Source organism: Rhinatrema bivittatum, chromosome 5 (genome assembly GCF_901001135.1).
Source record: "Rhinatrema bivittatum chromosome 5, aRhiBiv1.1, whole genome shotgun sequence".
Lineage (NCBI taxonomy): Eukaryota > Metazoa > Chordata > Amphibia > Gymnophiona > Rhinatrematidae > Rhinatrema > Rhinatrema bivittatum.
In genome coordinates this window covers 18366276-18381280 of record NC_042619.1, presented here as the reverse complement: position 1 = coordinate 18381280, position 15005 = coordinate 18366276, and the positions used below count along the sequence as shown (strand labels likewise).

General features: G+C 45.6%; 1 protein-coding gene across 3 annotated transcripts in view; it reads left to right on the top strand.

Annotated features, from left to right (window-relative positions):
* PGM2L1 (phosphoglucomutase 2 like 1) overlaps positions 1–15005 on the top strand; it is a 222680-nt gene that overhangs the window by 40880 nt on the left and 166795 nt on the right. For all 3 annotated transcript variants that reach the window (XM_029602068.1, XM_029602069.1, XM_029602070.1), the window contains exon 2: positions 9433–9600. In XM_029602068.1, coding sequence (XP_029457928.1) covers positions 9433–9600 — 168 coding nt within the window. The remainder of the gene's footprint in view (positions 1–9432; positions 9601–15005) is intronic.

Below are 15005 nucleotides of genomic sequence, written 5' to 3'. Positions count from 1 at the left end.
GTCAAGATCCAGGCTGTGGTAGGCAACGAAAAGCAAGTCCAAGGGGAAGAGAGACAGCAGGACAGACAGGAAAGGCAAGACAAACTGGAACAAGGCAGGAACATACAGGAACAAATCGGGAGCAAAGGCATGAACATGCTGAAGCAACTAACACTAGTAAATGAGCAGGAGGCCTGTTGCAAAGGCACTGGGTGGTTGTTCTGAGCTTCCTTGATACTAGGCAGGATGTGGTGTCATTGGAAGTCCAGGCAGCAGGATCTATAAAAAGACTTTCATAACAGAACCAGTGGATTATGCACCTCTACCAACGGATGGAGAAGGAGCAAAGCTGACATCACAATATATATACTCCTGCACTGACAGCCTGCCAGTTTTTCCATCTCCAGGAGATGGTTGACGTGCATCTCCCTACTGGGGATTGCTTCAAGTTTTAGAAGGAGAAATAAAAGGAAATTTAATTTGACTCACTGTCCTGCGTGATATCAAATGGTCCCTCCCGCAGTTGAAAATTTCTGAGGTGATTTCTGTGGTCCCGGTAGCTGGTTTCTCAGCCGGTGTGCTGCCTTTCAGCTGTAAAAACAGCTGAAAGGCAGCAGGTGCAGGAATCTGAGTGTGGCGGTGACTTTATATGTCCTCCCTCCCCCTGCAACTGGAGACCTTCTCTGTACTCAGCCAGAACGGGCTGAGCTCAGGTAGAGCTTTAAAAAAAAAAAAAAAAGTTTGTGGGGTTTCCTTCCTTCCTCCAGTTTCTGTGCTCAGCGCACCGGACCAACATTTGTTCCCGCCTATGAGGGAGGTTAAGAGATGTGGGCAGCCTGGTGAGCTGAGCAACCCTTTTTGGGGTAGGCCTCACTCTTAGGCTTTTTTTCTGTGTGCTGCATAGTAGGCCGGCAGCATTTTTGCATGCTTTTTCCTGCATGTTAGGCTGCCCTCTTAAGGATCATCTGTTTGTGCAAGTGCGTCTGGCTGTGCGTCCAGTCTTTGGACGCTTAGTCTGACATCTGCTTGGGCGTCCAGGTTATAGCGGTGTTTATTAGGCATGCACTTAAGCCAGAAGGGTGGCTTCCTGTATGCACAATTTGGGACTCTTAAAATTTGGGCACCTAGCTTTTGGATGCCTAAGTTCTGGATGCATATATTTTACAGCGTGAATTCAGCAGGATGCATACCTTTAAAGTTGCCTGTTAAGAATACTGACAGTCTGGCACCTATAGCTAAGAAACCTAAGTGCCTTTTCCTTCTGTGCTGCCTGTCATATTTGGACATCTCAGCTTGGTGTGCCCTCTAACTTGTGCCAGCACTGCTTGGAGGCTCAGGGAGAATTGCCACCTTCTGATTTTACTAAACTTGGTTCTTCCCAACCTGGGTCTGGGTAAATTCATGTCAGGATGGGCACCTGTCCTTGGAACTCTCTTAACTGGTTTGTGAGCGGGAGAAGGTAGCTCAGAGGGCACAGAACAGGTGCCTTCTGGTTTTGGTATCTGCCTTTTCCTAGGTAGAATTTGTTTCAAGGATTACAGTCCTTTAGGCACAGTCCTAAGCCTTGACCAATCCTGCCAGGCCAGAGTTGCAGGTCGTGACCTCTCACTCACCTGGTACTACTGTTAAGCACAGAAGTACTAAAGCAGCAGCAGGTTTTCCCAACAGGGATCCGGATGGCATGGATGAGGAGGCCGATCCTGACTGTCTGGAGGATGGGGAAATTCCTCCGGGATTGGAACCATATAGGACTATGTTGCGGTTCTTTCATTGAGATGAGTTACCGGCTCTGATTTCCGAGATATTAAAGATGATGGGAGTACCTGGACCTGATTATATATCTGAGCCAAAGAAAAATCCCATTTTGGTTTCTTGGTGTAAAGCCTTTTGTTTCCCTGTTATGGAGTCCGCTCAAGCATTGATTGATCTTGAGTTGGGTGCTCTGGAGGCTAATTTCAAAGGGGGTCGACTTTTGGAAGCCCTGTACCACCCTGGGTCCAATGATGAGAAAACGTTTGCGTTTTCTCACAGGACAAGCTGGGTGGTAGTCCTCACATATGGGTGACATCAGGATGGAGCCCAATCACGGAACACTTTTGTCAAAGTTTCTAGAACTTTGACTGGCACTACTGAGCATGCCCAGCATGCCACCAACCCTGCATCCAGCAGGGGTCCCCTTCAGTCTCTTTTTTTTCTGCTCAGCTTTAGCCACACGGAGTTAGCTCTCACACTTTCCTGATAGGAATTTTTCTTCAGGAATTTGTTTCAAATTTTGCAAAAGCTTTCACCCCATCCGGGGGTCCCTCTTCTTCGCCGTCCATAACCACAACTGTAGGGTAAGTTTTACCTCATTTTCGTCTGTTCCCGTCGGTTACCAGTTATAGGCCTGACTGGCACCGACCGCGCGTGACCTAAATTTTCGACGGCGACAGGTTTTCGTCGATGCCCTGATTGACCTAGGACAGTGTCTATCACAGACCCTCACCAGGTTTGTGTTCTTTGTCTGGGCTCTACCCATGATGTGGACTCATGTACCAACTGTGCCCAAATGACTCCTAAGGGACGCCGGGCTTGGTTGGAGAAAATGGCTTTATTTCATACAAAGAAGTGTCCATAGTCTCAGGTTTCCACGTTGTCGAATCAGTCTCCAGCCAAGTCGCGTCATCGGTCCGACACCAATGATTCTATATCGACGTTGAAGATTTCAGCATCTACGTCCTCGGTGCCGGCCACGGATAAAGCAGAGCATAGAGAGAAGCATAGGCATCGGAAATCTGTGCAGTCTGAACCAGTTGTACCAGTGGTATCCTCTTCAAAGTCCACCAAGCCACCAATGAAAAAGGCCCGTGCTGAGGAGCTCCCAACCTCCTCTGAGCCGGGTACACAGAGGCGTTCCCTGCCTTCCGTGGGTGCGGCAGCCGAGACTCCACTAGGACCGGTGGACCCTCTGGCGACGCCATCTCTGCCTCCTACTCTGGACCTGGTGTTAACCACACCAGCATTGCGTGAGGAATTAAACTGGATGGTTCAAGAAGCAGTGGAACAGGCTCTACATGGACTCCGGAAGCCATCGATGCCGGTTTCCGTGCCAACTCCGGAACCGATGCCACCGATGCTTGCTCCGATCCTCGACAAACTAGAAGTCCTCATCGGTGCTCTGCCGTAGGCACCGGAGAAAACACAGATACCGCTCGGTCCATCGACGCCCATCCATCTCTCCTCGGACGAGGAGAGTCCTTCGATGTCAGACCCGGTTCCAGGGCCTTCTGGAGCATTTCCACCGAGGCGTCCACAGAGGTCACAGACTCCTTCGGTGTCCCTTCGTCCTTTGCCAATGCCAGCCCTGATGCCACCGATGCCTTTGATGCCTTGACCTCCTCCGGCCGGAGAAGGTCCCTTCCTGCCATCTGGGCCACCGTTGGACGCCAGGGATCAACCTTACCAACCATGGTCCAATGACTCTTCCGATTCCCAGGACACTGGTGATATACCTGCTGAGCCTTCTCCACTGGAAGAAAGATGCAGATCCACACCAGAGGACCTCTCCTTCATAAATTTTATTAAGGAAATGTCGGAGACTATACCTTTTGCCCTTCAAACTGAAGAAGACTCTAGGCACAAGATGCTGGAAGTCCTTCAGTTTGTTGACGCACCGAAAGAAGTAATGTCCATCCCGGTTCATGATGTACTGCTTGATCTCCTGCAGCGCAACTGGGAGCATTCAGGTACAGTCCCACCTGGCTTCCAAAAGCCTCAGTTGTCCCATCATTCAGTGGTGGTAGAATCTGCCCAGAAAAAGGCCAGGAGACCACAGCCTCATTTTTCAGCACCTCCTGGGAAGGAACAAAAATTCCTCGATGCTTTTGGGCGTAGAATTTTTCATGGTTCTATGTTGATCTCTCGTATTGCGGCATATCAACTTTATATGACCCAATACAACAGAAATTTATTCAAGCAATTACAATAATTTTCTGATTCTCTTCCGGATCAGTTCCAAGACCAACTGAACTCCATTATAAAAAAGGGTTTTGATGCAGGTAAGCATGAGGTAAGATCCGCTTAAGTAATCTTTGATACGGCTTCCAGAGTGTCAGCAGCCGGAATAAGTGCAAGAAGGTGGGCATGGTTGAAATCCTCAGATTTATGCCCAGAGGTTAAAGACCGCTTAGCAGACCTCCCCTGCACAGGGAACAGTCTCTTTGGTGAGAATATCCAAGAAACTGTCACACAGCTCAAAGATCACAAGACGCTGCGACAGCTCTCAGCTGTGCACGCTGACTTCTCTACCTCTTCTGAACGGCTGTTCAGAAGAGAGGCGAAGAGATCTACTTACAAGGCGCGGAGATACTATCCTCCACCAGCTCTGTCTCGTCCATCTAAGCCCTATCAGAAGCCTCCACCTCGGGAACCCAGGCCTCAGAAGACACAGCCTCCTGCGCAACCTGGCCCTACCTCGGGGTTTTGACTCCCTGCTAGAGAGCGATTGTCGTCTTCCACCTCTGCCATCCCTGCCAGTCGGCGGCCAGCTTTGCCACGTCACCACCATGTGGCACAAGATCACCACAGATCAGTGGGTCCAGTCGGTCGTAGCTGAAGGTTACCATCTAAACTTCCTCTCCTTACCGTCTGAGACTCTACCTCAGCCGGGGTGGAGTTCCACCGACCATGTTCAACTCTTACAGGAGGAGATAGCTTCCCTCCTACAGGCCAATGCCATAGAGCAAGTTCCTCCTTTGTAAAGGGGGCAGGGCTTTTACTCCTGTTATTTTGAAATACCAAAAAAGACGGGGGGCATTCACCTCATATTAGACCTTCGTGCCCTAAACAAACACCTTCGGAAAGAGAAGTTCAGAATGGTAACCTTAGGCTCTTTACTCCCTCTTCTCCAACAGGGAGATTGGCTTTGCTCTCTAGATCTAAAGGACGCGTACATGCACATAGCAATTACCTCGTCTCACAGAAAATATCTTCGGTTCCTCGTCGGAAACCAGCACTTTCAGTACCGAGTGCTTCCGTTCGGCCTGGTGTCGGCCCCTCGTGTCTTCACGAAATGCCTGGCAGTAGTAGCCACATACCTAAGGCGACTAGGCACTCACGTCTACCCTTACCTGGGCGACTGGTTACTGAGGGCTCAGTCGGCGGAGGCGGTTCTTCAATCCCTCCATCTTACCTTGCGACTACTACTCTCCTTGGGATTTCTAATCAGTTATCAGAAATCCAATCTGACTCGTCCCAATCCCTCTTTTTTATTGGAGCGGATCTCAACACCATCCAAGCAAAGGCTTTTCTTCCCAGGGACCGAGCTCATACACTGGCACGGCTTGCACACACTGTACAGTCTCGCCAAACCACGACTGCTCGTCATATTCTCATTTTGTTGGGACACATTGCGTCCTCGGTCCATATTTTTTGTATTATTAATTTATTGTTTTATGTTAATTTATAGTTTGTAATTTTGTTAACTTATTGTTCAATTACTTAATTCTGTCCTATCTTCCGACATCCATGTTTTTACTCTCCCTGTTTTAATGTAACTTCTCTTTTCCACTTATACGTTAATTGATTTTTCCCCTTGTTCTAATGTAAACCGGTACGATAAGACCTGGTCTTGAGTGTCGGTATAGTAAAAGAAGTTAAATAAATAAATAAATAAATATTACACCAATGGCTCGATTTTGTCATGCGTGTAACACAGTGGACATTAAAATCCCAGTGGTTTCAGGCCCACCATCCAATGTCCAACATTGTCCATGTCACCAGGCAGCTTCGACTCTCACTGGCTTGGTGGAGCCAGGAGTCCAACCTGCTCAGAGGGCTACCATTCCAAGCTCTAGAACGTCAGATAATTCTGACAACAGAAGCTTCCACTCTAGGTTGGGGAGCACATGTCAGCCACCTGCAAACTCAGGGAACCTGGTCTGCAGCAGAAGCATACCACCAGATAAACTTTCTGGAGCTCAGGGCGATCAGATATGCCCTTCGAGCCTTCAAGGATTGCTTAGCCGAAAAGACAATCCTCATCCAAACAGACAATCAAGTAGCGATGTGGTACATCAACAAGCAGGGTGGAACTGGCTCCTACCTACTGTGTCAGGAAATGGCGCAAATTTGGGCTTTAGCGCTATCTCATTCCATGCTGCTAAGAGCGACTTACCTGGTGGGCGTGGACAATGTTCTAGCAGACAAACTCAGTTGTTCATTTCAGCCCCACAAGTGGTCCCTGAACCCCTAGGTAGCGGAGCACATATTTCAGAAGTAGGGTATCCGAGCATCGACCTCTTTGCATCGATTCACAATCGCAAGGTGGAGACCTTCTGCTCCTTACATCGCAGTTGCAGAACTCCACCGAGGGACGCCTTCACTCTCTCTTGGGCACCAGGTCTCCTGTATGCCTACCCCCCACTTCCACTAATCAGCAAGACTCTCGTGAAGCTACGTTGGGACAGGGGTCTCATGATTCTCATAGCCCCCTACTGGCAGAGCCAGGTGTGGTTTCCCATCCTTTGCGATTTCTCAATCCGCCAACAAATTCACCTAGGCACAGACCCATCTCTGATATCTCAGAAGAACGGACAACTGCGCCACCCCAACCTCAGGCCTTGTCGCTGACAGCTTGGATGTTGAAAGGCTAATCTTACGGCCTCTTAATCTTTCGGACTCCGTATCCCAGGTCCTGGTAGCTTCACGGAAGCCTTCTACTAGAAGGTCTTATCATTCTAAATGGAACCGTTTTTCCTTATGGTGAACTTCAAAGGACTTAGATCCCTTTACATGTCCCACAACGGCGTTTCTAATTACCTTTGGCACCTTTCGGAGTCGGGTCTACAAACTCCATTAGAGGGCATGTTAGTGCGGTGGCCGCCTTCCATAAGGGTACAGGGGATGTCTCTATTTCGACACAACCCTTAGTAGTGCGCTTTATGAAGGGCTTGCTGCACCTGAAGCCCTTCTCCGTCCTCCAGCCCCTTCTTGGGATCTTAATGTGGTATTATTTATTTATTTATTTTTAGATTTTTATATACCGGTGTTCCTGTATTAAAATACAGATCACATCGGTTTACATTGAAACATAAAAATTACGCCAAGAGGCGTAATATTACATTTACATTTACATTGAAACATAAAAATTACGCCAAGAGGCGTAATATTAGCGTGACTCATGAAACCTCCGTTTGAACCTCTGCACTCCTGCAAGTTACGGCATCTCACTTGGAAGGTGCTCTTCCTTCTTGCTTTGACATCCACTCGCAGGATCAGTGAGCTGCAGGCGCTGGTTACTTACCTCCTTACACAAAATTTCTTCATGATCGGGTGGTCCTTCGCACTCATCCTAAATTTCTACCGAAAGTAGTCTCTGAGTTCCATTTAAATCAATCCATAGTTTTGCCTACTTTCTTTCCAAAACCCCACTCATCCAGGTGAGCGGGTTTGTGCATTCCTTGGACTGCAAACGTGCGCTAGCCTTTTATTTGGAATGCACAGCAGGCCATAGGAAATCCACCCAACTATTTGCTTCCTTTGATAAAATTAAACTCGGGAATCCGGTGGGAAAGCAGACCCTGTCGTCCTGGCTGGCAGACTGTATTTCCTTCTGCTACCAGCAAGCAGGCCTTCCGCTCCAGGGAAGCGTTAAAGCACACTCCATTAGAGCAATGGCAACGTCTGTAGCACACCTTCGTTCTGTACCTCTTGCTGCCATCTGCAAAGCAGCTACATGGAGTTCTCTCCATACCTTTGCAGCTCATTATTGCCTGGACAAGGCTGGCAGACAAGATTCTATCTTTCGCCAGACTGTTCTGCGCAATTTATTCTCAGCTTAATACCCAACTTCCTTCCAATGGCCCGCTGGGAATTTCAGGCTGCCTTCTTATCCAAAATCACCCCTGTTGTGCCCGTTGCACGTCTTTAGGTGCTTTTGGTACATTGCTCGGGCATCCTCAGCTCGCTACTCAACCATATGTGAGGACTACCATCCTGCTTGTCTTGTGAGAAAGCAGAGTTGCTTACCTGTAACAGATGTTCTCACAGGACAGCAGGATGTTAGTCCTTATGGAACCCAACCGCCACCCCGCAGAATTGGGTATGCTTGCGATTAGTTATTTTATTTTTCGCACGTACTTTTTACTATACACAAGACTGAAGGGGGACCCCTGCTGGATGCAGGGTTAGTGGCATGCTCAGTGGTGCCAGTCAAAGTTCTAGAAACTTTGACAAAAATGTTCCGTGATTGGGTTCCATACTTATGATGTCACCCATATGTAAGGACTAACATCCTGCTGTCCTGTGAGAACACCTGTTACAGGTAAGCAACTCTGCTTTCTGAAACTGGATGCTCTTGTCTGTGCTGTTTCCAAGCGGACAACTATCCCCGTGGAAGGAGGAGCCAAAGATTCACCTTCCAGCAGGACAGTGACTCTTAGCATTCAGCCAAGACAATTCAGGAGTGGCTTTGGGACAAGTCTGAATGTCCTTGAATGGCCCAGCCAGAGCCTGGACTTGAACCCGATTTGAACATTTCTGGAGAGAGCTAAAATTAGCTGTGCATCAATGCTCCCCATCCAATGTGTCAGAGCTGGAAACCATCAGCAGAGAAGAATGGGAGAAAATCCCCAAATCCAGATGTGCCAAGATAGCCTTGAGTCTTCTTGGGTCTGATGCTATGATCACTGCAAAAGGTGCCTCAACAAAGTACTGAGAAAAGGGTCTGAATACCTATGTAAATAAGTAGGAGGAGGAATAGCCCAGTGGTTAGAGGAGTGGACTGTGAACCAGGAGACCAGGTTTCGAGACCTGTCGCTCCTTGTGACCTTGGGCAAGTCACTTTACCCTCCATTGCCTCAGGTACAAAAACTTAGATTGTAAGCCCTCTGGGGATAGAGAAATACCTACAGTACCTGAATATAAACCGATGTGATATCTCAATCAAATGTCGGTATATAAAAATAATACATAAATGTAATATTTCAGTTTTTTAAATTAATTTGGACAAATGTCTACAAACCTGATTTTGCTTTGTTGTCATGGAGTATTGTGTGTAGATTAAGGAGGGGAACATGCATATTATCCATTTTAGAATAAAGCTGTAATGTAACAAAATGTGGAAAAAGTGAAGAGGTCTGAATACGTTCCACAAATACACAATTTTGTGACTTAACTTTTTGGTTTGTTATCCACATTAGATTTTTGAGATTTCAGGAGGGTGAAAAAGTCCAACATGGTTGGTTTTTGTTTTTTTTTTCCAGATCCACATGTATATGCACACATTCCAGAAAATAGGCTTTATTAGTTCTTTGTGGAATTTCTAATTAAAATCTAAGTTTGACGTTGGGTTGAAAAAAAATATTGTGAAAAATGCTAGTTAATTATTGGATCAGTTAATATATGCATTATTGACCATTGTCATCTTACTTTGAATTTTTAAAGCTGTTTTCTTTGCTGTTTTTTTTCTTATAGAATCCTAAAACAAGAGCCCAGATTGAAAACTTGTTACAGAATGGTATGAATAAGGAACTGCGTGATCGCTTATGTTGTCGATTGACTTTTGGAACAGCAGGCCTTCGTTCTGCCATGGGAGCAGGATTTTGCTACATTAATGACCTCACAGTGATACAATCAACACAGGTAAGCACTGGAGCAAATTTGTTTTAAGTGGTTTATGCTTCCACGCACACCTTTTTGTCCTACTGCTTTCAAATTAATCCTTCGTCAGCATTATGAGAGATTGAGCATTCTCTGAATATAAGTAATCTGTTTGAGTCACACACATGTGCCCACATGAAATACATTTCCAGGAAAATCTTGAAGGTTTCTCTGCACATGCATGGCAATTCTGGTGGCTGCACAGCTTACCTTAGTTGTCATTTTTTGCTCTTCTGCTGCACTAATTTTGCTTCCATAGCACTTCAGATCGATGTTGCTGATATTTCCTCTCTTTTGGGTAAAATGTATCTTAGTATTTCTCTTTACTACGATTAGGTTCTTAATTTTTATTTTTTTTCCTCAGCACCTCTATCACCAGACTCTTTTGATTATAGCTTCTGACTGACCTCTGGCTCCTGTTCCCCCTTTTTTCCTATCTTTAGCTGCTTCTGTGTAAAAAAAAAAAAAAAAAAAAAAAGTAAAATTTTTTTTTGTCTGTTTTGTTCACAATGGCAGAGAAGACTAGTGGCTTCAGTGTTGCCCAGACAGTAGTCAAAATATACTTGTCATTACAAGACCTGCTACAAGTGTCTGGGTGAGAATCACGATGTAGCACACTGCAGCATCGATTTAAGGATGTCACCAAGGGCCATCCAGATCCGCAAGATTACTTTTTCAGGTTTTCAGAACATGGCAGTCCCATTCCACTGAACCAGCACTGAAATCATAGTCAAATTGTAAGGACCAATGTGCTGCATTTACATGAGAACATAAGGTCATGCCATACTGGGTCAGACCAAGGGTCCATCAAGCCCAGCATCCTGTTTCCAATAGTGAGCAATCCAGGCTATATAAGTACTTGGCAAGTACCCAAAAACTAAGTATATCCCATGCTACTGATGCTAGTAATAGTAGTGGCTATTTTCTAAATCAACTTGATTAATAGCAGGTAATGGACTTCTCCTCCAAGAACTTACCTAATCCTTTTTAAACCCAGCTACACTAACTGCACTACCCACATCCCCTGGCAACAAATTCTAGGGTTTAATTGTGCGTTGAGTGAAAAAGAACTTTCTCAGCTTAGTTTTAAATGTGCTACATGCTAACTTCATGGAGTGCCCCTAGTCCTTCTATTCAAAAGAGTAAATAACCGATTCACATTTACCCGCTCTAGACCTCTCATGATTTTAAACACCTCTATCATATCCCCCCTCAGCCGTCTCTTCTCCAAGCTGAAAAGTCCTAACCTCCTTAGTCTTTCCTCATAGGGGAGCTGTTCCATCCCCTTTATTTATTTTATTTTATTTTTATTTATTTATTTATTTAATTTTATATACCGGCAACCGTTTGCACATCGTGCCGGTTTACAGATAACTTAAAACAAGGATATATATAGGCAAAGCCTTTACAAGGAACATTTACAAGGAACATTTATCATTTTGGTCGCCCTTCTCTGTACCTTCTCTATCGCGACTATTATCTTTTTTGAGATGCGGCGACAGTATTCAAGGTGTGGTCTCACCAGGGAGTGATAGAGGCATTATGACATTTTCCGTTTTATTCACCATTCCCTTTCTAATAATCCCAACATTGTTTACTTTTTTGACTGCCGTAGCACAGTGAACTGAAAATATCAATGTATTATCCACTATGATGCCAAATCTTTTTCCTGGTTGGTAGTTCCTAATATGGAGCCTAACATCATGTAACTATAGCATGGGTTATTTTTCCCTATATACATCACCTTGCACTTGTCCACATTAAATTTCATCTACAATTTGGATGCCCAATTTTCCAACCTCACAAGGTCCTACTGCAATTTATCACAATCTGCTTGAGATTTTAACTTCTCTGAATAATTTTGTATCATCTTAGAGAATAGCCACTGCCATTAGCAATGGTTACATGGAATAGACTTAGTTTTTGGGTACTTGCCAGGTTCTTATGGCCTGGATTGGCCACTGTTGGAAACAGGATGCTGGGCTTGATGGACCCTTGGTCTGACCCAGTATGGCATTTTCTTATGTTCTTATGTTCTTATCTGCAAATTTGATTACCTCGCTCGTATTCCTTTCCAAATCATTTATAAATATATTGAAAAGCACAGGTCCTAGTACAGATCCTTGAGGTACTCCACTGTATACCCTTTTCCATTGAGAAAATTGTCCATTTAATCCTACTCTGTTTCCTGTCTTTTAACCAGTTTGTAATCCATGAAAAGGACATCGCCACCTATCCCATGACTTTACTTTTTTCTTAGAAGCCTCTCATGAGGAACTTTGTCAAATGCCTTCTGAAAATCCAAATACACTAAATCCACCAGTTCACCTATATCTACATGTTTATTAACTCCTTCAAAAAAAGTGAAGCAGATTTGTGAGGCAAGACTTGCCTTGAGTAAAGCCATGCTGACTTTGTTCCATTAAACCATGTCTTTCTATATGTTCTGTGATTTTGATCTTTAGAACACTATCTACTATTTTTCCTGGCACTGAAGTCAGGCTAACTGGTCTGTAGTTTCCTGGATTGCCCCTGGAGCCCTTTTCTAATATTGGGGTTATATTAGCTAATCTCCAGTCTTCAAGTACAATGGATGATTTTAATGATAAGTTACACATTTTTACTAATAGATCTGAAATTTCATTTGTGAAACGTGTATTATCCCAGGACAAGCAGGATGCTAGTCCTCACATATGGGTGACGTCACCGAACGGAGCCCAGGCGGGAAAGCTTTCTGTCAAAGTTTCTAGAAACTTTTGACTGGCCCTGTGAGGCCACTGAGCATGCCCAGCATGCTATTATATTCTCTGCCACAGGTGTCTCTCTTCAGTCTTCACTTTTCCGCGCTGCCTTTCGCACCGCGGACCAATAGCCCTAGCATTTGGGAATCTTTTTTGACTGAAAAGTCAGCTATTTTGGTGATATTCTCTGTCATATGAGTCTCTACCTTGCCGGCTGGTGAGTACTGTACCTTTTTCAAATTTTCGGAAGAAAATTTTTCTCACACACTCGTTCATCGACGGCCGTCGATTCAAAAATGGCGACAGGCTTCAAAAAATGTCCCGTCTGCAATAGAAATATGTCCATAACCGACCCCCATTTGGAGTGTGTAATGTGCCTCTGAGAAAAACACGATGTAAATACATGCTCCAAATGTGCGGAGATGAAGGTTAAAGGAAGAAAAGCCAAGCAAGAGAAGATGGAACACCTATTTTCTCTTCAGCTAATCCCTTCTCCCTCGAAACCACAGAGGTCGTCTCCGGCTGGAGCAACAAACAGGGTCTTGCTCAAAAAACCGCGTCCGGATGGATCCGGTGATCGTCCGTCCTCTCCATCGTCTGTGCTCTCCACAAAGTCGGCAGAGTATCCAAAAACTAAACATAGACATCGACGTCCATCATCGTCCGCATCGGTGTCCCAGGACAAATCGATTCCGAAGCGGCCTAAAAATCAGGAAACGCCGGTGACTGGGCCTTCGCCATCACCAGTACCAACAACGTCATCGATAGACATCGCAGCACTGCCACCGCGTACACCATCGGTGTCTTCACCTATATCACAGCCAGAATTGTCTACAATTATTAGACAAGCTGTTTTACAAGCTCTTCAAGAGCAGCAAATCCCGACAATTCCATCGATGCCGATGCCCTCCGTGCCGATGCCCCCAGCGTCGATGCCGATGACTATTCTTCCAACATCAATGCCGGTGATAACACCGATGACGACACCCTTTTTGCCTCCGAAATTCTCAACTGGTTTTATAACCACCACACCGAGGCTAGAAACACAGTCTACATCACTATTATCTCAAATTCCACTGACGGTTACAATGACAGCATCCCTGCCACCACCTGATCAACCTCCAGAAATACAGGATGAGGCATTTTATCGGCGCCTCTTACAAAGGTACCAGAATGTCATCTACAACTTTCCACCTATTAGACCAAGAAAAACATCTACAGATGTATTCATCGATGACCCACAGCCTGGACATTCAGGGCTTCATGTCCCACCAACACCTCAAACACCTTACAGAGAAGATTCAGAAGACTCCTGGGATGATGAACCCTCTCAATTTTCCTCAGAGGAATTCATGTCTAACCCTTCTTCTCCTGACCGAAGAAAGAAGTCACCCCCAGAAGATCTTTCCTTCTCATTTATTCAAACTATGTCTGACTCCATTCCATTCAAATTGACAGCAGAGGAAGACACAAGAGCACAAACTCTTGAAGTACTACAGTTTGTGGATCCACCCAAGCAGGTACTAGCAGTACCAGTACATGAAGTCTTACTGGACCTCCAGAAAAGAATCTGGGAACACCCAGCTTCTACACCTGCAGTAAATAAACGAGTGGAAACCACCTACATAGTCCAACCAGCTCCAGGGTACCACAAACTGCAATTGCCACACCAGTCTGTCATTGTGGAATCAGCGCAGAAGAAATCTAAACGTGTGTGCCCACATTCCTCCATCCCACCAGGCAGGGAGCACAGATTCCTGGACACAATGGGTAAAAAGGTCTACCAGAGTTCCATGCTGAGCACAAAAATCTCTGCATATCAACTCTGTCACTCAGTACCAGAGGAACCTCTGGAAAGAGATGGAACAATTCATTACTTCCTTACCCACTCAATTCCAGGAGCCTCCTCAAGCAATCATATCAAAAGGTCTGGAGGCAGGAAAACACAAAGTGAGAGCAGTTTATGATAATTTCGAAACTGCTTCCAGAACAGCAGCAGCTGGAATCGCTGCTCGCCGATGGGCCTAGCTCAAGGCATCTGACCTCAGGATTGAGGTACAAGATAAACTTGTTGACCTTCCCTGTCTTGGTGACAATCTCTTCGGAGATAAAATTCAAGAGGCTGTACGACAACTCAAGGATCACACTGAGACCCTAAAGCAACTGTCTCAAACCCCTCAAGAACCTGCTACTCAGCCTTCTCGTCGTCCTCCACGTAGAGATGTGCGACGCTCTTACTACAGGCCACGCAGATACTACCAACATACAACTAGGGGTAGATCTAGCAGACCAACACAGCGATCCCAAGCCAGACAATCCAGGCCTACCCGTCCACAACCTCCTGCACAGACGGGGCCTGCAACAGGCTTTTGAGGAAAACACCAGAGGACAGACCCAACCTTGCAATCCCAAGCCAAATCTGCCAGTGGTAGGAAGAATATCTTATTTTCGCACAAATTGGCAAAACATAACCTCAGATCAATGGGTAAATTCTCAACTTCATCAATTACAAACAGAATTATCCACCCTTCTGAGATCCAGGGCCATACAACCAGTGCCCCGGACACAGCAGGGCAGAGGATTCTACTCCCGATACTTCCTCATTCCAAAGAAAACCAGAGGCCTACGTCCCATCCTAGACCTCAG